The 27,550-nt window shown below is 46.4% G+C and overlaps 1 protein-coding gene across 5 annotated transcripts in view; it reads left to right on the plus strand.

Moving 5' to 3' along the window:
• The window catches only part of STAT1 (signal transducer and activator of transcription 1), a 1,428,390-nt gene that overhangs the window by 1,379,099 nt on the left and 21,741 nt on the right, over positions 1-27,550 (plus strand). For 4 of the 5 annotated variants that reach the window (XM_069733808.1, XM_069733811.1, XM_069733809.1 and 1 more), the window contains one exon: positions 13,501-13,600. The exons of the other annotated variant lie outside the window; for it this stretch is intronic. In XM_069733808.1, coding sequence (XP_069589909.1) covers positions 13,501-13,600 — 100 coding nt within the window. The remainder of the gene's footprint in view (positions 1-13,500; positions 13,601-27,550) is intronic. 5 annotated transcript variants of the gene reach the window in all.

Raw genomic sequence — 27,550 nt, forward strand, 5'->3', positions numbered from 1 at the left:
CTTGTATGCATGGCTCGCCTGGACCCATCCTTGTATGCTTGGCTCCCCTGGACCCATCCTCGTATGCTTGGCTTCCCTGGTCCCATCCTCGTATGCACGGCTCTCCCGATCCCATCCTTGTATGCTCGGCTCCCCTGGTCCCATCCTTGTATGCTCGGCTCCCCCGGTCCCATCCTTGTATGCTCGGCTCCCCCGGTCCCATCCTTGTATGCTCGGCTCCCCCGGTCCCATCCTTGCATCTTGTATGCATGGCTCCCCTGTCCTCCCCCGTCGCTGAATATCCCTGCATCGCCGTTGTCCCGGCGTGGCAGTTCTTCCTGGGCTGAGCATTCATTTGGTACCACTCATTGAGGTCATGAATATGCGCCCCAACGCCTATGGGATTGGAGTCGCGTCCATATTCATGACCTTAATGAGCGGTACCACCTGACCGCTGAGCACAGGAACAGGAAAGAGCTGCAGGCGCCGGGTCAGAGACGAAGATGCAGCGACGGAGGGTGAGTATTGATGTCTTCTGGAAGCTGGCGGCTGCAGCTGTCACTGTGCTACAGCCGCCAGTTCCCGCTCTGGCTTTCTGGACCATGACTCGTGTATAAGCCGAGGGGGGGCGTTTTCAGCACAAAAAAAGTGCTGAAAATCTCGGCTTATACACGAGTATATACGGTACTTGTTTTTTTCACAGTACTTATGTTGATATTTAAATTTTGTGGATACCGAATTTAAAACTTTAATCGATTAGCTGAGATGTTGTACCTTACGTTCTTAAATAAAGTAAAAATTCTTCTTTAATATATGTTGATTATTATTTTTCGATATGAAAACTGGGGTCCCACAGACCCCACATGACTAATAGTGTAAGTATTTTGGTGCTACTAACTTAAGTTTAATTGTAGCATTGCCAAGGTCACCTTTGCCACTGGTAAATGAAACGTCAGATCTTACCTGGTCAACAGTGTCATGATCCCAATGGCAGGGGATCACTAAAGGACAAGCACAGATACAAACAAGCTCTAGGGCGATGGAACCTGAGCTGACCGCGACCCTGAACCTAACACACAAATAAAAGTAGCCGGGGAACGTGCCTACGATAATCCTAGACGTCTCGCTCCAGCCGAAGATCTAACTTCCCCTATTAGAAGAAACACAGACCTCTCTTGCCTCCAGAGAAATCCCCCACAGAAATAGCAGCCCCCCACATATAATGACGGTGAAATGAGAGGAAAGCACATACGCAGTATGAAAACAGTTTCAGCAAAATGAGGCCCGCTAAAGCTAGATAGCAGAGGATACAAAAGTGAACTGCGCGGTCAGCGAAAAACCCTTCAAAAAACCATCCTGAAATTACTTGAACTCATGTGCCAACTCATGGTACATGAGGAGCAATTTCAGCCCACTAGAGCAACCAGCAGCAAGAATCACATATCTGCAGGCTGGACTAAAAACCAAATAAAGCAAAACACCAAAACAGGAAAATCCAAACTTAGCTTGACCAGAAGGTTCTAGGAGCAGGGAGCAGAGGTAACAAGACACACTGGATACATTGATAACCGGCGAGGAAATGCCAGCAAAGCCAGGTTAAATAGGAAACTCCCATATGCTGATGGAACAGGTGGAACCCAGAAACCCAGGAAAGACAAGTCACCCAGTACCATCAGCAACCACCAGAGGGAGCCCAAAAACAGAACTCACAACAGTACCCCCCCCTTGAGGAGGGGTCACCGAACCCTCACGAGAACCACCAGGGCGACCAGGATGAGCCCTATGAAAAGCGCGAACCAAATCATCAGCATGAACATCCGAGGCAACCACCCAAGAATTATCCTCCTGACCATAACCCTTCCACTTGACCAAATACTGGAGTTTCCGTCTGGAAACACGAGAATCCAAGATCTTCTCCACAACATACTCCAATTCTCCCTCCACCAGCACTGGAGCAGGAGGCTCAAGCGAAGGAACAACAGGTACCTCATACTTCCGCAACAACGACCGATGAAACACATTATGAATAGCAAACGATGCCGGGAGATCCAAACGAAACGACACAGGGTTAAGAATTTCCAAGATCCTATAGGGACCGATGAACCGAGGCTTGAACTTAGGAGAAGAGACCTTCATAGGAACAAAACGAGAAGACAACCACACCAAGTCACCAACAAGAAGTCGAGGACCCACGCGGCGACGGCGATTAGCAAACTGCTGAGCCTTCTCCTGGGACAACTTCAAATTGTCCACCACATGACTCCAAATCCGATGCAACCTATCCACCACCATGTCCACTCCAGGACAATCAGAAGGTTCCACCTGACCAGAGGAAAAACGAGGATGAAACCCCAAATTACAAAAGAAAGGAGAAACCAAGGTAGCAGAACTAGCCCGATTATTAAGGGCAAACTCGGCCAGCGGCAAAAAGGTAACCCAGTCATCCTGATCAGCAGAAACAAAACACCTTAAATAAGTTTCCAAGGTCTGATTAGTTCGTTCAGTCTGGCCATTCGTCTGAGGATGGAATGCAGACGAAAAGGACAAATCAATGCCCATCTTAGCACAGAACGTCCGCCAAAATCTAGACACAAACTGGGATCCCCTGTCAGAAACGATGTTCTCAGGAATCCCATGCAAACGAACCACATTCTGAAAAAATAGAGGGACCAACTCAGAGGAGGAAGGCAACTTAGGCAAGGGTACCAGATGAACCATTTTAGAAAAGCGATCACACACAACCCAGATGACGGACATTTTTTGAGAGACAGGGAGATCCGAAATAAAGTCCATGGAAATGTGCGTCCAAGGCCTCTTCGGGATAGGCAAAGGTGACAACAATCCAGTGGCCCGAGAACAGCAAGGCTTAGCCCGAGCACAAACCTCACAAGACTGCACAAAAGAACGCACATCCCTCGACAAGGAAGGCGACCAAAAAGACCTGGCCACCAAGTCTCTAGTACCAAATATTCCAGGATGACCTGCCAACGCAGAAGAATGGACCTCGGAGATGACTCTACTGGTCCAATTATCCGGAACAAACAGTCTCTCAGGCGGACAACGATCAGGTTTACCCGCCTGAAACTCCTGCAAAGCACGTCGCAAGTCTGGGGAGACAGCAGACAAAATCACCCCATCCCTAAGGATACCAGAGGGCTCAGAATTTCCAAGGGAGTCAGGCACAAAACTCCTAGAAAGAGCATCCGCCTTCACATTCTTTGAACCTGGCAGGTATGAAACCACAAAATTGAAACGAGAGAAAAACAGTGACCAACGAGCCTGTCTAGGATTCAGACGCCTGGCAGACTCAAGGTAAATCAAATTTTTGTGATCAGTCAAGACCACCACACGATGTCTAGCACCCTCTAGCCAATGACGCCACTCCTCAAATGCCCACTTCATGGCCAAAAGTTCCCGATTACCAACATCATAATTCCGCTCAGCCGGCGAAAACTTTCTAGAAAAAAACGCGCATGGCTTCATCACTGAGCCATCGGAGCTTCTCTGTGACAAAACCGCCCCCGCTCCAATCTCGGAAGCATCAACCTCAACCTGAAAAGGGAGCGAAACATCAGGCTGACGCAACACAGGAGCAGAAGAAAACCGGCGCTTAAGTTCCTGAAAGGCCTCCACAGCCGCAGGAGACCAATTAGCAACATCAGCACCCTTCTTAGTCAAATCCGTCAAAGGCTTAACAACACTAGAAAAATTAGTTATAAAACGACGATAGAAATTAGCAAAGCCCAAGAACTTCTGTAGACTCTTAAGAGATGTAGGCTGCGTCCAGTCACAAATAGCCTGAACCTTGACGGGATCCATCTCAATAGTAGAAGGGGAAAAAATATACCCCAAGAAAGAAATCTTCTGGACTCCAAAGAGACACTTTGAGCCTTTTACAAACAAGGAATTGGCCCGCAGGACCTGAAACACCTTCCTGACCTGCTGAACATGAGACTCCCAGTCATCAGAAAAAACCAAAATATCATCCAAATACACAATCATAAATTTATCCAGATATTCACGGAAAATATCGTGCATAAAGGACTGGAAGACTGAAGGAGCATTAGAAAGTCCAAAAGGCATTACCAAATACTCAAAATGGCCCTCAGGCGTATTAAATGCGGTTTTCCACTCATCACCTTGCTTTATTCGTATAAGATTATACGCACCCCGAAGATCAATCTTAGTGAACCATTTAGCCCCCTTAATGCGAGCAAACAAATCTGTCAACAATGGCAAAGGATACTGATATTTTACGGTAATCTTATTCAAAAGACGATAATCTATACAAGGCCTCAAGGAACCATCTTTTTTGGCCACGAAAAAAAAACCTGCTCCCAAAGGGGACAAAGATGGACGGATATGTCCCTTTTCCAAGGACTCCTTAACATAATCCCGCATAGCAGTATGCTCTGGCACTGACAGATTGAACAAACGACCTTTAGGAAATTTACTGCCTGGAATTAAATTTATAGCACAATCGCAATCCCTGTGAGGAGGAAGCGAACTGAGCTTAGGCTCCTCAAAAACATCCCGATAGTCAGACAAAAACACAGGAATCTCAGAAGGAGTAGATGAAGCGATAGAAATTGGAGGTGCATCATCATGAACCCCCTGACAACCCCAGCTTAACACAGACATTGATTTCCAGTCAAGGACTGGATTATGAGTTTGTAACCATGGCAGACCAAGTACTAGGACATCATGCAAATTATACAGTACCAGGAAGCGAATCACCTCCTGATGAACGGGAGTCATACGCATGGTCACTTGTGTCCAGTACTGAGGTTTATTCATAGCCAAAGGTGTAGAGTCAATTCCCTTCAAAGGAATAGGGACTTCCAGAGGCTCCAGACTAAACCCACAGCGATTGGCAAATGACCAATCCATAAGACTCAGGGCAGCGCCTGAATCCACATAGGCATCGACGGAAATGGATGATAATGAACAAATCAGAGTCACAGACAGAATGAACTTAGACTGTAGAGTACTAATGGCAACAGACTTATCAACCTTTTTTGTGCGTTTAGAGCATGCTGATATAACATGAGCTGAATCACCACAATAAAAGCACAACCCTTTTTTCCGCCTATACTTTTGCCGTTCACTTCTGGACTGAATTCTATCACATTGCATTATCTCAGGTGACGGTTCAGACGACACCGCCAAATGATGCACAGGTTTGCGCTCCCGTAAACGCCGATCAATCTGAACAGCCATAGTCATAGACTCATTCAGACCAGCAGGCGCAGGGAACCCCACCATAACATCTTTAATGGCCTCAGAAAGGCCATCTCTAAACTTTGCAGCCAGAGCGCACTCATTCCACTGAGTAAGTACCGACCACTTCCGAAATTTTTGACAATAAATTTCTGCTTCATCTTGCCCCTGAGAGAGGGCCAACAAAGCTTTTTCAGCCTGAATCTCTTGGTTAGGTTCCTCATAGAGCAAACCCAATGCCAGAAAAAACGCATCCGCATTAAGCAACGCAGGGTCCCCTGGTGCCAATGCAAATGCCCAATCCTGTGGGTCACCCCGCAGGAAAGATATAATTATCTTGACTTGCTGAGCAGGGTCTCCAGAGGAGCGAGATTTCAAAGAAAGAAACAACTTGCAATTGTTCCTAAAATTCAGAAAACGAGATCTATCTCCAGAAAAAAACTCTGGGACAGGAATTCTAGGTTCAGACATAGGAGCATGTACAACAAAATCCTGTATATTTTGAACCTTAGTGGCAAGATTATTCAGGCTGGAAGCCAAACTCTGGACGTCCATGATAAACAGCTGGGATCAAAGCCATTCAAAGATTAAGAGGAGGAGGAAGTAGCCAGGCTGCAATAAGGCTAGGCAGCAAACTCTGAGGGAAAGAGAGAGAAAAAAAAAAAAAAAAAACTTCCTCAGACTACTTATCCTCCTACTTCAGCCAATACAATTAACACTTTGTGGGCCGGTTATACTGTCATGATCCCAATGGCAGGGGATCACTAAAGGACAAGCACAGATACAAACAAGCTCTAGGGCGATGGAACCTGAGCTGACCGCGACCCTGAACCTAACACACAAATAAAAGTAGCCGGGGAACGTGCCTACGATGATCCTAGACGTCTCGCTCCAGCCGAAGATCTAACTTCCCCTATTAGAAGAAACACAGACCTCTCTTGCCTTCAGAGAAATCCCCCACAGAAATAGCAGCCCCCCCACATATAATGACAGTGAAATGAGAGGAAAGCACATACGCAGTATGAAAACAGTTTCAGCAAAATGAGGCCCGCTAAAGCTAGATAGCAGAGGATACAAAAGTGAACTGCGCGGTCAGCGAAAAACCCTTCAAAAAACCATCCTGAAATTACTTGAACTCATGTGCCAACTCATGGTACATGAGGAGCAATTTCAGCCCACTAGAGCAACCAGCAGCAAGAATCACATATCTGCAGGCTGGACTAAAAACCAAATAAAGCAAAACACCAAAACAGGAAAATCCAAACTTAGCTTGACCAGAAGGTTCTAGGAGCAGGGAGCAGAGGTAACAAGACACACTGGATACATTGATAACCGGCGAGGAAATGCCAGCAAAGCCAGGTTAAATAGGAAACTCCCATATGCTGATGGAACAGGTGGAACCCAGAAACCCAGGAAAGACAAGTCACCCAGTACCATCAGCAACCACCAGAGGGAGCCCAAAAACAGAACTCACAACACAACAGTAAGTGTTTATTAGGGTATGTGCACACGTTGCAGCTTTGCCTGTGGATTTTTTTGCGCAGATTCTGCATCTCTTGGCAGAAAGCACAGGTAAAAAATCTGCACAGATTTAATGTGGCTTTTCATGCTTTTTTTCATGGGGATTTGTATGCGTTTTTGTAAGCTTAATAAAGATCTATTATTAAAAAAAAAAAAGAATTGTGATGTCATTTCCTTGTCCAACCTCTTCTTTTACATACTCCATTGAAGAATAATGTTTACACACACATATAGATGTATCTATCTTAGATCTATCTATAGATCTATCTTAGATCTATCTATCTATAGATCTGTGTATAGAGATCTATCTATAGATAGATGGATAGATTTATCTATAGATAGATGGATAGATAATACCAAGCCCGATGTTTAGTAATAAACTTAATAAAATGATACATAAAGAGTTAAAGACACACGCACAAAATCTGCGTTAGGCCAGGGTCTCACTTGCGAAAAACTCGCACGAGTCTCTCACATCAATACCTGGCGTACCAGATCTATAAGCGTAAAAATAAAAAAGTTATAGCTCTCAGAACAAAGCACTGCAAATATAAATTATTTTTTCTATAAAATAGTTTTTATTGTGCAAAAGTGCCAAAAAATATAGTCACTTATCAATAACAGTATTTCTCTGAGCCCATGACGGCACCACGGAAAGAGGGGATCTGCCCATGAAGGACAGTAAACCTACAGATAAAAAGGACGGTACCTCTCTCCCGCATCAGTTGTTTACAGAGCACGAGAGGACCTCCAGGTTATTAATATAAACATTTAACATTACTATGAAGCTTAACAGAAAACACCATGTGACTACATATAAGCAATAACATTAATGAAAATAAGTGTGCACACCCACACGTGAAGGGAGGGAATGTGCGGGTGCAGTCATGGGCTCAGAGAAATACCGTTATCGGTAAATAACTATATTTTTATCTGTCCCCCATGACGGCACCACAGAGAGATTGCAGAGATTGTACATTAGGGAGGGTACACTGCTTCCAGAACCGTACTCCCAAATGTAAGGTCTTAAGGAGAGGCTAGATTCAGCCGATAGTGATTAAAGAACGTAGAGGGGAAGATCGCGTAGCGACTCTACCTATCTGTTCTATTGAGGCACTGTATTTTTCTGCCCAGGAGGCTGCCTCCTCTCTTGATGAATGGGCTCTTAATTTTCTCCGGGATGGCCGCTTCATGTGAAGAGTATGCCAGGGTGATGGCGTTCCTTATCCATCTTGCCGGCGTGCCCATAGAAGCTTTTTCGCCCCTCTCGAGGAAAGCACACAAAGAGAGACCCATGCTTCATACGCTCCCTCGTGGCCGCTAAGTACTGGATTAGGCATTTCCCCACATCTAGTGTGTGTAAGTTTTTCTCTTCCCTATCTTTTGGGATTGGGACAAAAAGAAGAGAGGGTGATCTCCTGAGATCTGAGAAACTGTGATGCCACTTTTGGAAGGTAGGCCAGGTCCATCTTTAAGAATAACCCTATCCTCTAAGCTTTGTGTGAAGCGAGGGCTGGCTTGACAATGCCTGAAGGTCACTGACTCTACAAGCTAAAAGAAGTGATGTTTTAAGGGACAGATTCCCAGTGAAGCCTATGACAGGGGTTCAAAAGGAGGTTTGGATAGGGTTGTAAGGTCCAAGTTTAAATCCCAAGGAGGAGTACACCGAGAGGGGATGGGTCTAGACCTGGCCAACGCTTTGATGAATCTGGATATCCTCTGATTCCCAGCCGGGTCGTAATTGTACAGGGCCCCTAAAGCCAAGACTTGAACTTTTAAAGTGTTTGTGGCTAGCCCCTGTCCAACCCCTTGTGCAGAAACTCTAAGAAAGCTGTTATTGGAAACCCCCCTTCTAACTTGGAACCTGAAAACAACTTCCTCCAGGTTTCCCCCATGCAGTTTGGTGGTTCCTATATGATCTTCTCCACTCCAGGAAACATTCACAATCAAAATTATGGTTAATATGAAGAGCTGAACCAGTGATGTCTGGGTCACCAGACTTTTGACCATTGCCATATATTAGGGCTCAGAGTACTGGCCCCCAACCACCTGCACTATATTCCCACGGGGAGGGGACTTGGAGAAGCGACACGTGCCTGTTCAGACTGGATTACCCAGTCATGCACCACGGCATCGGCTTGAGTCAGAGGGACACACTCACACTGTGCCTGCGCACTAGCCTCCGACCTTGGACTGCGGGAAGATCAAACCAATAACAGTTAGTACATGGATAATAGGCAGAGCATTGGGATGTACGCACATTACTCATCCAGGAGATCACGTCTATTCCGAATCCTTAGATGTCTAAACCCCAAGTAAGGGTTGGATGTTATTGTAACTAAGGAATATGCCACCTGGCAGGTAATATCTCCTGACATTACCAAAGTCGGGCTTCTCATTAGAAGCGCTGAAAGGGAAACTTAGATCATTACTCCTGTTTTACTGACATTACTCACATATACATATCCTATAAGGCAATCTTCTCAGTGATATTTATACACCCAGACAGCCATACTCTATGGCTAGAGAAAAGTAGGTTTCTTCTCACCACAGAGGAAGATTATCTACTGTGAGGCAGTGGAACTATGGGTTCTCAACTGTAAGAGTCCTGGATACAGTTTCATTTATCTTAGGGGCCCTAAGAGCAGAGTGCAGGGGCAGACTGGGCCGGGTGGCAGGAATGCATATGCCCCCCCGGGCTGTTGACTAAGCAGCTGCACAGGGCCGCTGGAGGACTGGCAGTGATTATAATACATAGCGCACCTGTAGTGCGTGGTCACGTCATCCCCCCAGCCGCCCCGACATGCAAGCTGCAGCAGTATGTGATGAGCATGATCCGACTCACTGGATAGTGGGCAGGAAATGTGTACCGCTGCTGTCACTGACCATGAGATACATGGTAAATGGTATATCTGTCTCACTGGCTAGTGGGCAGAAAACGTGTACCACCGCTGAAAACGACCATGAGGAACGTGGCAGGTGGTGCATGAGCAGGCTCCTGTGCGGCACTGCCACTCTGAGGGAGACAGCGAAGCCAGCAGCAATCAAGATGAAAGGTCAGCATACCGGCCTGTGTGTGCGCGTGGAGCTCCCAGGGAGAGAGAAGCCCCAGCTCCTCCTGCTCTTATCTGCTATCCTGGCAGAGAAGGAGAGACTGGGGGAGGTGTCGGGACAGTGCAGAGCTGTGAGCAGAAGAAACCGAAGAGCTGCACATGGACATCAGCCACCCCTCACCACAGAGGAGAGTGTGTGATGTGTATATGAGGTATCTGGTGTGTGTGATGCTTGTGTGTGTGATGCTGCGTGTGTGTGAGAGCTGCCTGTGTGTGAGAGCTGCCTGTGTGTGATGGTGTGTGAGAGCTGCGTGTGTGTGAGATCTGTGTGTGTGATGCTGCACGTGCGTGATGCTGTGTGTGTGAGAGCTGCGTATGTTATGCTGCGCGTGTATGTGAGCTGTGTGTGTGAGATTTGTGTGTGAGAGCTGCAAGTGTGTGATGCATGAGTGTATGATGCTGTGCATGTGAGATTTGTGTGTGAGAGCTGCGTGTGTGATGCTGCGTGTGTGAGAGCTGCATGTGTGTGATGCTGCGTGTGTGATGCGTGTGTGTGATGGTGTGTGAGAGCTGCGTGTGTATGAGATCTGTGTGTGATGCTGCACGTGTGTGATGCGTGTGTGTGATGCATGTGTGTGATGCATGTGTGTGATGCTGCGTGCGTGTGAGAGCTGCGTGTGTGTGAGAGCTGCGTGTGTAATGCTGCACATGTGAGATTTGTGTGTGATGCGTGTGTATGATGCTGCAAGTGTGTGTGAGCTGCGTGTGTGTGAGCTGCGTGTGTGTGATGTGTGTGAGCTGCGTGTGTGTGTGATGCTGCGCGTGTGATGTTGCGCATGTGATGCGTGTGGGATGCGTGTGTGTGAGCTGTGTGTGTGTGATGCGTGTGTGTGAGCTGCGTGTGTGTGAACTGCATGTGTGATGCGTGTGTTTGAACTGCGTGTGTGTGTGAGCTGCGTGTGTGTGAGCTGAGTGTGTGAACTGCATGTGTGTCATTATACAGTGGGGCTGTGTGAGTCATTATACATTGGGGCTGTGCGTGTGTCATTATACAGTGGGACTGTGTGTGTCATTATTCAGTGGGGCTGTGTGTGTCATTATACATTGGGGCTGTGCGTGTGTCATTATACAATGGGGCTGTGTGTGTGTCATTATACAGTGGGGCTGTTAGTGTGTCATTATACAGTGAGGCTGTGCGTGTGTGTGTGTCATTATACAGTGGGGCTGTGCGTATGTGTGTGTCATACAGTGGGGCTGTGTGTGTGTCATTATACAGTGGGGCTGTGCGTGTCATTATATAGTGGGGCTGTGCATGTGTGTGTCATTATACAGTGGGGCTGTGCATGTGTGTGTGTCATTGTATAGTGAGGCTGTGCGTGTGTGTGTGTCATTATACAGCGAGGCTGTGCATGTGTGTGTGTCATACAGTGAGGCTGTGCGTATGTGTGTTTGTCATTATACAGTGGGGCTGTGTGTGTGTCATTATACAGTGGGGCTGTGCATGTGTGTGTCATTATACAGTGGGGTTGTGCATGTGTCAGTCATTGGTGCATTTACTCTGTGTCATTCTATGTGGTTGCAGACTTGTGCTTCTCACATTGCTCGCAGTGCTGTGGTTATTCGGCGGGTGTGTAGCTGCAAGTTTGTGATTTGCATACATGCGGTCACATGCTGACTAGACTTGCATGGCCTAATGCAACTGTATCGAACAAGACCATAAACAGTCTAGCCGGAATGTGGCTGGGAATATATATATCGCATGCTTGCGGTCACAAGACCACCTGTTCCTGGCACCGGCACCAGAGAATCTTCACCGCGCATGATACGAGAATTCACACATAGTGACTGTACACATGTAGCTTAAGATCCAACAACCCCTTTATGGATGGGCCGCTTTTCATGGGCCACTGCTGTGTGCTTGCCCCCCAGGCCAAAATTTGCCAGCCAGCCCCTGGTAGAGTGTATGTGAACCTCTGCCACTTAAGCTGGGTTCATACTGCGTTTAGGCATCCGTTAGATGGACTACGTTACACCACGGCATAACGCGGTGTAACACAGTCCGTTACCGCCGCTATTGAGTCCAATGTCGGACGCGCGCGCTAGCGATGTGCCGTCATTGAGTGATGGACCCTCGGATGCGGGCTGCAGCGTTTCTGGGTCCGTCACTGCTAGCGCAGATAGAGCTAGCAGATGCTCTATCTGTGGTAGCACGATGTCATGTCGGCACTTGCGTTAACAGCAGCCTATTAACGCATGTGTTCCTTGGGGGTCTAGTTTCTAAATTTGGGTCACTTGTGGGGAAGCTTCAATGTTTAGGCACACAGGGGCTCTCCAAATGCAACATAGTGTCCGCTAAAGATTGGAGCCAATTTTTCATTCAAAAAATCAAATGGCACTCCTTCCCTTCCGAGCCCTGCCTTGCACCCAAACAGTGATTCCCCCCCACTTATGGGGTATCAACGTACTCAGGACAAATTGGACAACAACTTTCGGGGTCCTCTTTTCCTTTTACCCTTGGGAATAAAAAAATTGTTGCTAAAAGTTCATTTTTGTGACTAAAAAGTTAAATGTTCATTTTTTCCTTCCATGTTGCTTCTGCTGCTGTGAAGCACCTGAAGGGTTAATAAACTTCTTGAATGTGGTTTTGTGCACCTTGAGGGGTGCAGTTTTTAGAATGGTGTCACTTTTGGGTATTTTCAGCCATATAGACCCCTGAAACGGACTTCAAATGTGAGGTGGTCCCTAAAAAAATGGTTTTGTAAATTTTGTTGTAAAAATGAGAAATCACTGGTCAAATTTTAACCCTTATAACTTCCTAGCAAAAAAAAAAATGTTGTTTCCAAAATTGTGCTGATGTAAAGTATATATGTGGGAAATGTTATTTACTAACTATTTTGTGTCACATAACTCTCTGGTTTAACAGAATAAAAATTCAAGAATTGAAAATTGTGACATTTTCCAAATTTTCGCCAAATTTCCATTTTTTTCACAAATAAACGCAAAAATGATTGACCTAAATTTACCACTAACATGAAGCTCAATATGTCACGAAAAAACAAACTCAGAATTGCTAGGATCCGATGATGCGTTCGAGTTATTACCTCATAAAGGGACACTGGTCAGAATTGCAAAAAATGGCCAGGTCATTAAGGTCAAAATAGGCTGGGTCATGAAGGGGTTAATCCTGTAGGTATCCTGGATCTCGATATTGTTCCCCTATTTGATATTTCCATAGCTTACATTGAATAGCAACATTCTAACAGCAGAAACCTATGAATGATGTTGATAGGTGTCTATGAAAGGAGTATCTGAATAAATAGCTACCAATTAATAGCAACATTGTAACAACTGCTACATTATACCAACAGGCTCTGGTTTCTGTATAGACAAATAGCTAGGAAAAATGTTTACAGCTATCAACTGTATAACCCCGAATGCAAATAAATAATGGGCCCGAGTCTGTCTCTATTTTCCTCTGGCAAAAAATAACTACCGGTATAATATTTTGGGACATGTATATTTTCGTTCCCTAAAAGAATTTTGCCAGATTGACCAGCGCATAGCACGGTGGAATTGTATTAATAATTTTATAATAAATAATTAAAAGCTACATTTTATCTTAACAATCCACTTGGTTGGTGATCTTCTAAATTTTTGGATTATTTACATCTTGTTTATATTCTGTGATATTTTCAAAAGTGTCCTAATAAAGTTTTTTTTTTTTTAGACATCCTTCCCGACTGCAATCTGCAGAATCACTTCTGCCAATGTCACCAGATGAATATGAAGATCTTACCAAGCTTGTTGGATCAGCTGAATTTGATATTGTATGTTATTTATAATTGAATTATCTTTTCAGACATTTAATTTCATTTTATCATATTGTTATATGGTAGTTAGTATTCTAAATATTCTCAGTATGAAATTACAAAAGTATGAAAGGGTTTTACTTTTCCAGGTGCATTCCAAGTGATTTTTTTTTTTGACAAAAAGTCAGACATAGAGTGCCAATTTATTCATTAATGTATGGTGCTAACTCAGGATATGATCCTACATCATATAGCGCAGGTGCTGGCTGTTTGGAATAACCATTGCAATCAGAGCTAGCTGCAGTTACAGCAGTTTGACCTCTTAGATGCCGCTGTCATTCTTGACAGCCTCATTTAAGAGGTTAGTAATGAGAAGGCACAATATTGATTAGAATTTTAAAGGGAATTTGTCACCCCCCCTGGCGTTTGTTACTAAAAGAGCCACCTTGTGCAGTACTAATGCTGCATTCGGACAAGGTGGCTCTTTTATTTATGCTCCTTGCACACGCTGAAATAAACACTTGTAAAATATGCCCCCTCATACCGTGAAATCGCCAGGGAGGCAGGCCTTTCCCCTCTAATTAGACGCAGCACAGCCGTCATTCATGTCCCCTTGGTGCCAGGCGCCGCCTCCTCAGCATTGTTTGAAACTGTCCCAGATCCCTTGGGCATGCGAAGTTAGCGCTGCCCATCTTCTAACATCATTTGATGTTAGGCTTACTGCACCTGTGCGGCCGCGCTGCCCGACATCCTGCCCCGCAGTGTCTTCTGATTTATTCACACTGCGAGGCTGGGATTCATGGGCATGTGCAGTGCATATCTTCGCCTCTCACTCATCTCCCTCCGCCTTCTTCAGACTGTGCCGCGTCACGGCCGTGGCATGCGATTAGGGATCAGCTGACGCCGCACAGTCTGAAGAAGGCGGAGGGAGATGAGTGAGAGGCGAAGATATGCACTGCGCATGCCCATGAATCCCAGCCCCGCAGTGTGAATAAATCAGAAGACACTGCGGGGCGGGATCTCAGGGAGCGCAGCCGCACAGGCGCAGTAAGCCTGACATCAAATGATGTCAGAAGACGGGCAGCGCTAACTGCGCATGCCCAAGGGATAGCATAACAGCACAGGCTCCAGGACAGATTCAAACAAAACTGAGGAGGCTGAGCCCGGCGCCAAGGGGTATGAATGACGGCTGTGCTGCGTCTAATTAGAGGGGAAAGGCCCATCTCCCTGGCGATTTCAAGGTATGAGGGGGCACATTTTATAAGTGTTCATTTCAGTGTGTGCAAGGAGCATAACTAAAAGAGCCACCTTGTCCGAATGCAGCATTAGTGATGCACAAGGTGGCTCTTTTAGTTACAAACGCCTGGGGGGGGGTGACAGGTTCCCTTTAACCCCTTCATGACCCAGCCTATTTTGACCTTAAAGACCTTGCCGTTTTTTGCAATTCTGACCAGTGTCCCTTTATGAGGTAATAACTCAGGAACGCTTCAACGGATCCTAGCGGTTCTGAGATTGTTTTTTCGTGACATATTGGGCTTCATGATAGTGGTAAATTTAGGTCAATAAATTCTGCGTTTATTTGTGATAAAAACGGAAATTTGGCGAAAATTTTGAAAATTTCGCAATTTTCACATTTTGAATTTTTATTCTGTTAAACCAGAGAGATATGTGACACAAAATAGTTAATAAATAACATTTCCCACATGTTTACTTTACATCAGCACAATTTTGGAACCAAAATTTTTTTTTGTTAGGAAGTTATAAGGGTTAAAATTTGACCAGCGATTTGTCATTTTTACAACGAAATTTACAAAACCATTTTTTTTAGGGACCACCTCACATTTGAAGTCAGTTTGAGGGGTCTATATGGCTGAAAATACCCAAAAGTGACACCATTCTAAAAACTGCACCCCTCAAGGTACTCAAAACCACATTCAAGAAGTTTATTAACCCTTCAGGTGCTTCACAGCAGCAGAAGCAACATGGAAGGAAAAAATGAACATTTAACTTTTTAGTCACAAAAATTATCTTTTAGCAACAATTTTTTTATTTTCCCAATGGTAAAAGGAGAAACTGAACCACGAAAGTTGTTGTCCAATTTGTCCTGAGTACGCTGATACCTCATATGTGGGGGTAAACCACTGTTTGGGCGCACGGCAGGGCTTGGAAGGGAAGGAGCGCCATTTGACTTTTTGAATCAAAAATTGGCTCCACTCTTTAGCGGACACCATGTCACGTTTGGAGAGCACCCGTGTGCCTAAAAATTGGAGCTCCCCCACAAGTGACCCCATTTTGGAAACTAGACGCCCCAAGGAACTTATCTAGATGCATAGTGAGCACTTTGAACCCCCAGGTGCTTCACAAATTGATCCGTAAAAATGAAAAAGTACTTTTTTTTCACAAAAAAATTCTTTTAGCCTCAATTTTTTCATTTTCACATGGGCAACAGGATAAAATGGATCCTAAAATGTGTTGGGCAATTTCTCCTGAGTACACCAATACCTCACATGTGGGGGTAAACCACTGTTTGGGCACATGGTAAGGCTCGGAAGGGAAGGAGCGCCATTTGACTTTTTGAATGAAAAATTATTTCCATCGTTAGCGGACACCATGTCGCGTTTGGATAGCTCCTGTGTGCCTAAACATTGGCGCTCCCCCACAAGTGACCCCATTTTGGAAACTAGACCCCCCAAGGAACTTATTTAGATGCCTAGTGAGCACTTTAAACCCTCAGATGCTTCACAAATTGATCTGTAAAAATGAAAAAGTACTTTTTTTTCACAAAAAAATTCTTTTCGCCTCAATTTTTTCATTTTCACATGGGCAGTAGGATAAAATGGATCATAAAATTTGTTGGGCAATTTCTCCCGAGTACGCCGATACCTCATATGTGGGGGTAAACCACTGTTTGGGCACTCGGCAGGGCTCGGAAGGGAAGGCGCGCCATTTGACTTTTTGAATGGAAAATTAGCTCCAATTGTTAGCGGACACCATGTCGCGTTTGGAGAGCCCCTGTGTGCCTAAACATTGGAGCTCCCCCACAAGTGACCCCATTTTGGAAACTAGACCCCCCAAGGAACTTATCTAGATGCACATTGAGCACTTATAAACTTCTGTGAAGCACCTGGGGGTTTAAACGCAGAGCCATGAAAATAAAAAATAATTTTTCTTTCCTCAAAAATAATTTTTTAGCCTGGAATTTCCTATTTTGCCAAGGATAATAGGAGAAATTGGACCCCAAATATTGTTGTCCAGTTTGTCCTGAGTACGCTGATACCCCATATGTGGGGGTAAACCACTGTTTGGGCGCACGGCAGGGCTCGGAAGGGATGGCATGCCATTTGGCTTTTTAAATGGAAAATTAGCTCCAATCATTAGCGGACACCATGTCACGTTTGGAGAGCCCCTGTGTGCCTAAACATTGGAGATCCCCCAGAAATGACCCAATTTTGGAAACTAGACCCCCAAAGGAACTAATCTAGATGTGTGGTGAGGACTTTGAACCCCCAAGTGCTTCACAGAAGTTTATAACGCAGAGCCATGAAAATAAAAAAAAAAATTATTTTCTCAAATATGATCTTTTAGCCTGCAATTTTTTATTTTCCCAAGGGTAACAGGAGAAATTTGACCCCAATAGTTGTTGTCCAGTTTCTCCTGAGTACGCTGATACCCCATGTGTGGGGGTAAACCAATGTTTGGGCACACGTCGGGGCTCAGAAGGGAAGTAGTGACTTTTGAAATGCAGACTTTGATGGAATGGTCTGCGGGCGTCACATTGCGTTTGCAGAGCCCCTGGTGTGCCTAAACAGTAGAAACCCCCCACAAGTGACCCCATTTTAGAAACTAGACCCCCCAAGGAACTTATCTAGATATGTGGTGAGCACTTTGAACCCCCAAGTGCTTCACAGACGTTTACAACGCAGAGCCGTGAAAATAAAAAATCATTTTTCTTTCCTCAAAAATGATGTTTTAGCAAGCATTTTTTTAGATTCACAAGGGTAACAGGAGAAATTGGACCCCAGTAATTGTTGCGCAGTTTATCCTGAGTACACTGATACCCCATATGTGGGGGTAAACCACTGTTTGGGCACACTTCAGGGCTCGGAAGTGAGGGAGCACCATTTGACTTTTTGAATACGAGATTGGCTGGAATCAATGGTGGCGCCATGTTGCGTTTGGAGACCCCTGATGTGCCTAAACAGTGGTAACCCCTCAATTCTACCTCCAACACTAACCCCCCCACACCCCTAACCCTAATCCCAACTGTAGCCATAACCCTAATCACAACCCTAACCACAACCCTAATTCCAACCCTAACCCTAAGGCTATGTGCCCACGTTGCGGATTCGTGAGAGATATTTCCGCACCATTTTTGAAAAATCCGCGGGTAAAAGGCACTGCGTTTTACCTGCGGATTTTCCGCGGATTTCCAGTGTTTTTTGTGCGGATTTCACCTGCGGATTCCTATTGAGGAACAGGTGTAAAAAGACGCGGAATCCGCACAAAGAATTGACATGCTGCGGAAAATACAACGCAGCGTTTCCGCGCGGTATTTTCTGCACCATGGGCACAGCGGATTTGGTTTTTCATATGTTTACATGGTACTGTAAACCTGATGGAATACTGCTGCGAATCCGCAGCGGCCAATCCGCAGCCAAATCCGCACCGTGTGAACATAGCCTAATTCTAAAGGTATGTGCACACGCTGCGGAAAACGCTGCAGATCCGCAGCAGTTTCCCATGAGTTTACAGTTCAATGTAAACCTACGGGAAACAAAAATCGCTGTACACATGCTGCGGAAAAACTGCACGGAAACGCAGCGGTTTACATTCCGCAGCATGTCACTTCTTTGTGCGGATTCCGCAGCGGTTTTACAACTGCTCAAATAGAAAATCGCAATTGTAAAACCGCAGTGAAATGCGCAGAAAAAAACGCGGTAAATCCGCCATAAATCCGCAGCGGTTTAGCACTGCGGATTTATCAAATCCGCAGCGGAAAAATCCGCAGAGGACCAGAATACGTGTGCACATACCGAAACCCTAACCCTAGCCCTAACCCTACCCCTAACCCTAGCCCTAACCCTAGCCCTACCCCTAACCCTACCCCTAACCCTAATCCTACCCCTAACCCTAACCCTACCCCTAACCCTAACCCTATTCTAACATTAGTGGAAAAAAAAAATTTCTTTATTTTTTTATTGTCCCTACCTATGGGGGTGACAAAGGGGGGGGTCATGTATTATTTTTTTTATTTTGATCACTGAGATATAATCTATCTCAGTGATCAAAATGCACTTTGGAACGAATCTGCCGGCCGGCAGATTCGGCGGGCGCACTGCGCATGCGCCCGCCATTTTGGAAGATGGCGGCGCCCAGGGAGAAGACGGACGGGACCCCGGCTGGATCGGTAAGTATGATGGGGTGGGGGGGACCACGGGGGGGGGGGATCGGAGCACGGGGGGGGGAATCGGAGCGCGGCAGGCGTGGAACGGAGCACGGGGGGCGTGGAACGGAGCACGGGGGGGCTGGAACGGAGCATGGGGGGGTGGAACGGAGCACGGGGGGGGTGGATCTGAATGCAGGGGGGGTGATTGGAGCACGGGGGGGTGATTGGAGCACGGGGGGAGCGGACAAGAGCACGGAGGGGAGCGGAGCACTGGATGGAGGGGAGCCGGAGCAGTGTACCGGCCAGATCGGAGGGCTGGGGGGGCGATCGGTGGGGTGGGGGCACACTAGTATTTCCAGCCATGGCCGATGATATTGCAGCATCGGCCATGGCTGGATTGTAATATTTCACCCGTTATAATGGGTCAAATATTACAAATCGCTCTGATTGGCAGTTTCACTTTCAACAGCCAATCAGAGCGATCGTAGCCACGAGGGGGTGAAGCCACCCCCCCTGGGCTAAACTACCACTCCCCCTGTCCCTGCAGATCGGGTGAAATGGGAGTTAACCCTTTCACCCGATCTGCAGGGATGCGATCTTTCTGTGACACAGCATATGCGTCACAGGTCGGATTGGCACCGACTTTCATGACGCATACACTGTGTCACAGGTTGGGAAGGGGTTAAGATTACTTCTCACTGTCACATGGTATTGTGTATCACTTTTCTCAATGCACATGGATCTGTGCATATATGCAGAGGCATAATAAATCTGCAAGAATATGTATTATTTTGATGCACTTTACCATCTTTAACCCTTCCAAACATTTGCAGTATATCTACCTCATGGTCGGGAAGTTTACGGGTTTTCCGAATGCAGCATAACACCCGCACACCATTCCATCAAAGTCTGTGTTCCAAATCATCACTCCTTCCTTTCTGAGCCCTGTATGTACCCTTAGCGGCCGCCGTTTTAATGAGTGTCAGCTGTCGCTCATGGGTTAAATGGCTCTGTGCATGCTGGCCCTATTCTTTCTTCACCTCTCCCCACTCCTCTATTGTGATGGTATAAGATACACATTCATCCATTACAAGGTAGTACACTTTATGGGGGTAGCATGCAACCTTTAAAGATTACAATACGACCATATGCTAGTGCCACCCATGTTAAATCACAGATAGTGGGCTAGTCCTGCTTGTGCCCAGGTCACTACCAGATGAGTGGAGAGCAGGGACACCGATGACACATGCCTACATATGAACCTGTCACTGCGCATGCACATGGACCATCTGTGGACATGTGGGAAGAAAGGGAAGGTTTATTTACTAACATCAGCAAATATGTGCGATGATAGTGACATTAATGGCAGACGCCACCATTTTTGGTGAAACACGCGCATTTTGTATTGCACAGGTCTCCAAAACTAATATCTGATAGTTTTATCATGGCATCTTCTGACCTTGGAAAGGCTGGAGTGAATTGGCCAATGTTGGCCTTTTTTGTGGCCATTAAATGAATCGGCATTTATGGAGTTTTATAGAAACACTAGATGGTGGCCCGATTCTAACGCATCAGGTATTCTAGAATATGCACATCCTACGTAGTATATTGCCCAGCCACATAGTATATTGCCCAACCACGTAGTATATTGACCAGTCACGTACTATATTGCCCAGTGACGTAGTATATTGCCCAGCCACATAGTATATTGCCCAGCCAAGTAGTATATTGTCCAGTCACGTAGTATATTGCCCAGTCACGTAGTATATTGCCCAGTCACGTAGTATATTGCCCAGTCATGTAGTATATTGTCCAGTGATGTAGTATATTGCCCAGCCACGTAGTATATTGCCCAGCCATGTAGTATATTGCACAGCGACGTAGTATACAGCACAGAGCCACATAGTATACAGCTCAGACATGTAGTATACTGCCCAGTCATGTAGTATATTGGCCAGCCACGTAGTATATTGCCCAGCCACGTATGTAACAGGTTCAAAAAGACTTAAAATAAAAAATAAACATATACTCACCTTCCGAAGGCCCCTTGTAGTCCTGGCGCCTGTGTGCGGTGCACGCAGCAGCTTCTGGTCCCAGGGTTGGTATGAGCGCAGGACCGGTGATGACGTCGCGGTCACATGACTGTGATGTCATGGCAGATCCGTCTCGCATAGCATCCTTGGCACCGAAACCTGCCGCTTGCACTGCCGAGTACAGGGCATGACGTTGGAGGGTGAGAATAACGTTTTTTTATTATTATTATTATTATTATTTGTAACATTAGATCTTTTTACTATTGATGCTGCATACGCAGCATCAATAGTAAAAAGTTGGTGACACAGGGTTAATAGCTGCGTTAATTGAGTGTGTTACACTGCGGTCCATTAACGCTGGCATTAACTCTGTGTGAGGGCTGACTGGAGGGGAGTATGGAGCGGGCACTGACTGCGGGGAGGAAGGAGTGGCCATTTTGCCGGCGGACTGTGCCCGTCGCTGATTGGTCGTGGCAATGGTCGTGGGCGTTTTACCATGACCAGTCAGCGACTTGGATTTCCATGACAGACAGAGGCCGTGACCAATGAATATCCGTGACAGACAGACAGACAGACAGAAGGACAGACAGAAAGAAGGAAGTGACCCTTAGACAATTAGATAGTAGATTGGTCCTAGATCTGATATCTATAATATAACGCTGGGAGCGTCACTCTGTCCGAAGCCTTTATAGACTGTGCAGGCGCAAGCGCCAGCGCAGACTGGCCCCCACAGAGTGACGCTCCCAGGAGATCGCGGTATGCGTAAGCACTGAACGCATACCGCGATCTCCATCGGAGAGTCAGGGACCGCCAGGAGGGAGGGTAAGTATATTCACCTTTCCCGGTTCCAGCGCTGCGTGCGGCTCCGTCTCCCGGCTCCTCTGCTCCCGGCTTCGGAAAGCGCGGACTGCGCAGGCGCCGATTCCTGCTGCCGGAATCGGCGCCTGCGCAGTCCGCGCTTTCCGGCGCCATTTTCTTGAAGACACACTCCGGCTCCACTGCAGGTGTGTCTTCAAGAAAATGGCGCCGGACAGCGCGGACTGCGCAGGCGCCGATTCCTGCTGCCGGAATCGGCGCCTGCGCAGTCCGCGCTTTCCAGCGCCATTTTCTTGAAGACACACCTGCAGTGGAGCCGGACGATAGGTGAGTATGGTATTTTTTTTTTTTTATATGGCAGCAGCATACACACTGGAGCGTCTTATGGGGGGCATATAATACAATGGTGGCGCAGGATGGGTGCAGCACATGACAGAACGGGCGCAGGATGGCAGCAGCACATGACAGAAGGGGCGCAGGATGGCAGCAGCACATGACAGAACGGGCGCAGGATGGCCGCAGCACATGACAGAACGGGCGCAGGATGGCAGCAGCACATGACAGAACGGGCGCAGGATGGCAGCAGCACATGACAGAACGGACGCAGGATGGCAGCAGCACATGACAGAACGGGCTCAGGATGGGAGCAGCACATGACAGAACGGGCGCAGGATGGCAGCAGCACATGACAGAACGGGCGCAGGATGGCAGCAGCACATGACAGAACAGGCGCAGGATGGCAGCAGCACATGACAGAACGGGCGCAGGATGGCCGCAGCACATGACAGAACGGACGCAGGATGGCAGCAGCACATGACAGAACGGGCGCAGGATGGGAGCAGCACATGACAGAACGGGCGCAGGATGGCAGCAGCACATGACAGAACGGGCGCAGGATGGCAGCAGCACATGACAGAACGGGCGCAGGATGGGAGCAGCACATGACAGAACGGGCGCAGGATGGCAGCAGCACATGACAGAACAGGGGGGCAGGATGGGAGCAGCACATGACAGAACGGACACAGGATGGCAGCAGCACATGACAGAAAGGGCGCAGGATGGCAGCAGCACATGACAGAACAGGCGCAGGATGGGAGCAGCACATGACAGAACGGGCGCAGGATGGCAGCAGCACATGACAGAACGGGCGCAGGATGGGAGCAGCACATGACAGAACGGGCGCAGAATGGGAGCAGCACATGACAGAACGGGCGCAGGATGGCAGCAGCACATGACAGAACGGGCGCAGGATGGCAGCAGCACATGACAGAACAGGGGAGCAGGATGGGAGCAGCACATGACAGAACGGGGGAGCAGGATGGGAGCAGCACATGACAGAACGGGGGCGCAGGATGGGAGCAGCACATGACAGAACGGGCGCAGGATGGCAGCAGCACATGACAGAACGGGCGCCGGATGGCAGCAGCACATGACAGAACGGGCGCAGGATGGCAGCAGCACATGACAGAACGGGCGCATGATGGCAGCAGCACATGACTGAACGGGCGCAGGATGGCAGCAGCACATGACAGAACGGGCGCAGGATGGCAGCAGCACATGACAGAACGGACACAGGATGGGAGCAGCACATGACAGAACAGGGGAGCAGGATGGGAGCAGCACATGACAGAACGGGCACAGGATGGCAGCAGCACATGACAGAACGGGCGCAGGATGGCAGCAGCACATGACAGTACGGGCGCAGGATGGGAGCAGCACATGACAGAACGGGCGCAGGATGGCAGCAGCACATGACAGAACAGGGGAGCAGGATGGGAGCAGCACATGACAGAACTGGGGCTCAGGATGGGAGCAGCACATGACAGGATGGGAGCAGCAAATGACAGAAAGGAGGCGCAGGATGGGAGCAGCACATGACAGAACGGGGGCGCAGGATGGGAGCAGCACATGACAGAACGGGGGCGCAGGATGGGAGCAGCACATGACAGGATGGGGGCGCAGGATGGAGCAGCACATGACAGGATGGGGGCGCAGGATGGAGCAGCACATGACAGGATGGGGACGCAGGATGGAGCAGCACATGACAGGATGGGGACGCAGGATGGAGCAGCACATACCAGGATGGAGACCATATACCAATATAAATGCTCGCTACCCGGGCGTAGAATGGGTTCAATAGCTAGTCTTCTATAATATACACCAATGAAGCTTCTCCATAATGTGTGTATGAAGAAGTGCTGATTTGGCTCTTTTACTCTCTCTTTTGTGTGAACATACTGTCACATGTCAGGGCTAAACGTGATTATAAACGAGCATCATGATCTTGCTGAAACAATAGTAGAATATTTACCTCCTCACAAGTTACCTCTCAAAAGCCTCATGATGAACCATGAACAAATATGGGGAAACGCGTTGATGTCGTGATGAAATGGTAGCTATGTGGGGTTTGTTTTACCCTAGGTGACAGACTGAGGCTTATTATTATTATTATTATAGCGCCATCTATTCCATGGTGCTTTACATGTGAGGAGGGGTATACATAGCAAAAACCAAGTACAATAATCTTAAACAATACAAGTCATGACTGGTACAGTAGCAGAGAAGATCCTGCCCGCAAGGGCTCACAATCTTCAAGGGATGGGTGAAGATACAGTAGGTGAGAGTAGAGCTGGTCGTGCAGTGGTTTGGTTGATTGGTGGTTACTGCAGGTTATTGTATTGCTATCTATTGGTATGGTGTATTTTGGTTGCTAAATGAGGTCTATCCCATACATTTTAAACCCCCTTTCTGACATTTGTCGTAATAATACATGCCTGTGCCCTGGGCATATTATCACTGCATGTCGATTGTCCACAAACACATCCAGGTCACCAGAGGTAGGAAAGTTGCTTGATCATGCGCAGTGCTTGATCAGCAACTTTCTCTGTCAGTGAAGAGCTATCAGTTTCTACAGCATGGGATGGCGCTGCAGCCCCATGCTGTAGAATTGATCAACCTGCAAAAAATGATAGTCTCATAGTGGGAAAAAGTAAAAAAAATCTTAAAAAAGGAACATTTTTTAAAAATAATTATACAAATATTTTTTAAAAACATAAAAAATAATAAAAAAATAAAGATATTTGTATCTATAAATACATATTTGTATGAACAAAAATATAAACAATAAAAGTACACAATATTTGTATGAACAAAAATATAAATATTTGGTATTGCCACGTCCGCAACAAACCAACCTATAAAACTGTCCCTCTGCCTTTGGATCACAGACCCCGCAGCGTGACGCGGAGTCCCGATTGTTGCCATGGTGACCCAATGTTGTCATGATGACATCCGAGTTACCAGAGCTAGGAAACTTGCTGATCATGCCAATGCATGATCAGCAAATCTCTCTGTCAGTGCTCCGTTAGGCGAGGTATTAGTGAGACCAGCGTTTATGCAGTACTGAGTCCATAAACGCGTGTCTGAGCTGAGACCGGCGCTGACACACCCGTGCCTGAGCTCAGTACTGCATAAACGCTGGTCTCACTAGTACCTCGCCTAGCGTAGCATTATTTAAGCATGCCTATTGGCATCTGGACCCCGTAACTAACAATAGAGAAGTCTCCATGGCTTATTGCCGTTAAGCATACCCGCAGGCTTCTGGTACACGACTTCCAGATCTACCTATTTTGCCCTGAGAGGCACAGTACATCCCGGAGCGTACAGCAACCAACTAAACCGTCAGGGACATAACATTTGGCAGTACCTCACCATTATTACCCTAAACTTAGACAGACTCTGCACATTGGCGATGTTGTGACCAAGGCTATGTATTAGCCGAAACGTCAACATTTACCAGTCGCTTTGTCTTGAAACCACTATAAATAAATTTCCACTTGAAGCATATTTTCCTCTTGAACGTGTCCGTACGGCTAAGCAGTACTGTACAGCCACATATGGGATATTGCCACATTCCGTAGAAATTGTGGGACAAGTCATGGTGCCATTTTTACCCACTTATTGTGTTAAAATGTAAAAATCTGGTGCTGAAACAAAATTTTGGTGGTAAAAATGTAGTTATTTTTTCTTCACTGCCCAATGGTATAAAATTCTGTGACACACCCATGTTGTCAATATGATCACTGCACGGTAGATTAATTCATTGAGAGGTGTAGTTTGTAAAATGTGGTCACTTACTGCATGGGGGGTTCGGCTGTTCTGGCACCTCATGGGCTCTCCCAGTGGGTCATGGCACCTGCAATCCATAACAGTAAAATCTGGGGCTCATTGCCTTCTGAGCTCTGCACTGTGCCTGAAAAATATTTCCCAATTTACATGTAGGGTATTGGCACACTCAAGAAAAAATGGACCTCAGTTTGTTGTAAAAAAAAAAAAAAAGATCCTATTAGCCCTTAGAAAAATTAAAAACTTGGGGCTAGAACATCATTTTAGTGGTAAAAATGTAATTTATTCTTTCTTCACCGCTCAGTGGTATAAAATTCTGTGAGGCACATGTGGTGTCAATATGATCACTGCACCCCTAGATAAATTCATTGTGGAGTGTAGTTTGTAAAATGAGTTCACATATAGGGAGTTTCTGTTCTGACACATCAGGGGCTCTGCCAATGTGACCTGGCACCCTCAAACCATTGCAGCAAAATCTGAACTCAAATATGGTACCTCTTCCCTTCTGCCTCAAAAGTAGTATTCCCGACATATGATGAATCGGCATACTCAGGAGAAATTGTACTGCAAATTATATGGTGCAATTTCTCCTGTTAGCCTTATGAAAATGCAAAATTTGGGGCCAAAATAACATTTTTGTGGGGAAAATGTGATTTTTTTTTTTTTAATTTTCACGGCTCAATGTTCTAAATGTCCGTGAAGCCCCCGGGGGAGTTCAAGGTGCTCACCGCACATCAAAATACATTCCTTGAGGTGTCTAGTTTCCAAAATGGGGTCACTTTTGGGGGGTTTCCACTCTTTTGCCATATCAGGGGCTCTCCAATTGGGACATGACATCTGCTAATGATTCCAGGAAATTTTACATTCAAAAAGCCAAATGACGCCTCTTCCCTTCCGAGCCCTGCCATGCGCGCAAACAGTAGTTTTCTCCCTCATATTGGGTATCGTCGTACTCAGGAGAAATTGCACAACAAATTTTATGGTGCAATTTCTCCTGTTATCCTTATAAAAAAAGGAATATTTTGTGCTAAAATCATATTTGTGGGGAAAATTAAGATTTTTTTTATATTTACGACTCAACGTTTTAAACTTCTGTGAAGCACCTGAGGGTTCAGTGTGCTCACCACACATCTAAATCAGTTCCGTGAGGAGTCTAGTTTCCAAAATGGTATAAAAAGCAGGGTGTGCTTCTAGATTAAAAATTAACTTTTAATAAACTCGTTAAAAAATGGTAGACCCAAAGTAATCAATACACATTACTCACAGACTCACAGTACATCACATTTCAAGAGAAGAAATGCCAATATCACAAATAAATCGAACTGCCTCAGACCTCAATATCCCAAGATCCCCATGAATAAATCTATCATGGAAACATAAAGGTCCGATATCAGCTGACAGTGCGGGGAAAATATCAAATTTCACATCACCTGATCATTTGGCAGATCAGACCACACATGCTCTCTATATATGCATCTATTGTTAGCAATGACCGCTCAAGATGGTGTGTGAAAAAAGTGAACAGTTTCACCCTATTGTTATATTTAACAAAATAATGACCGTTTTTGACTGGTGTAAAGACTGGGGAGGTGGCACATCATTATCCAT

This window comes from Ranitomeya imitator, chromosome 7 (assembly GCF_032444005.1).
Source record: "Ranitomeya imitator isolate aRanImi1 chromosome 7, aRanImi1.pri, whole genome shotgun sequence".
Lineage (NCBI taxonomy): Eukaryota > Metazoa > Chordata > Amphibia > Anura > Dendrobatidae > Ranitomeya > Ranitomeya imitator.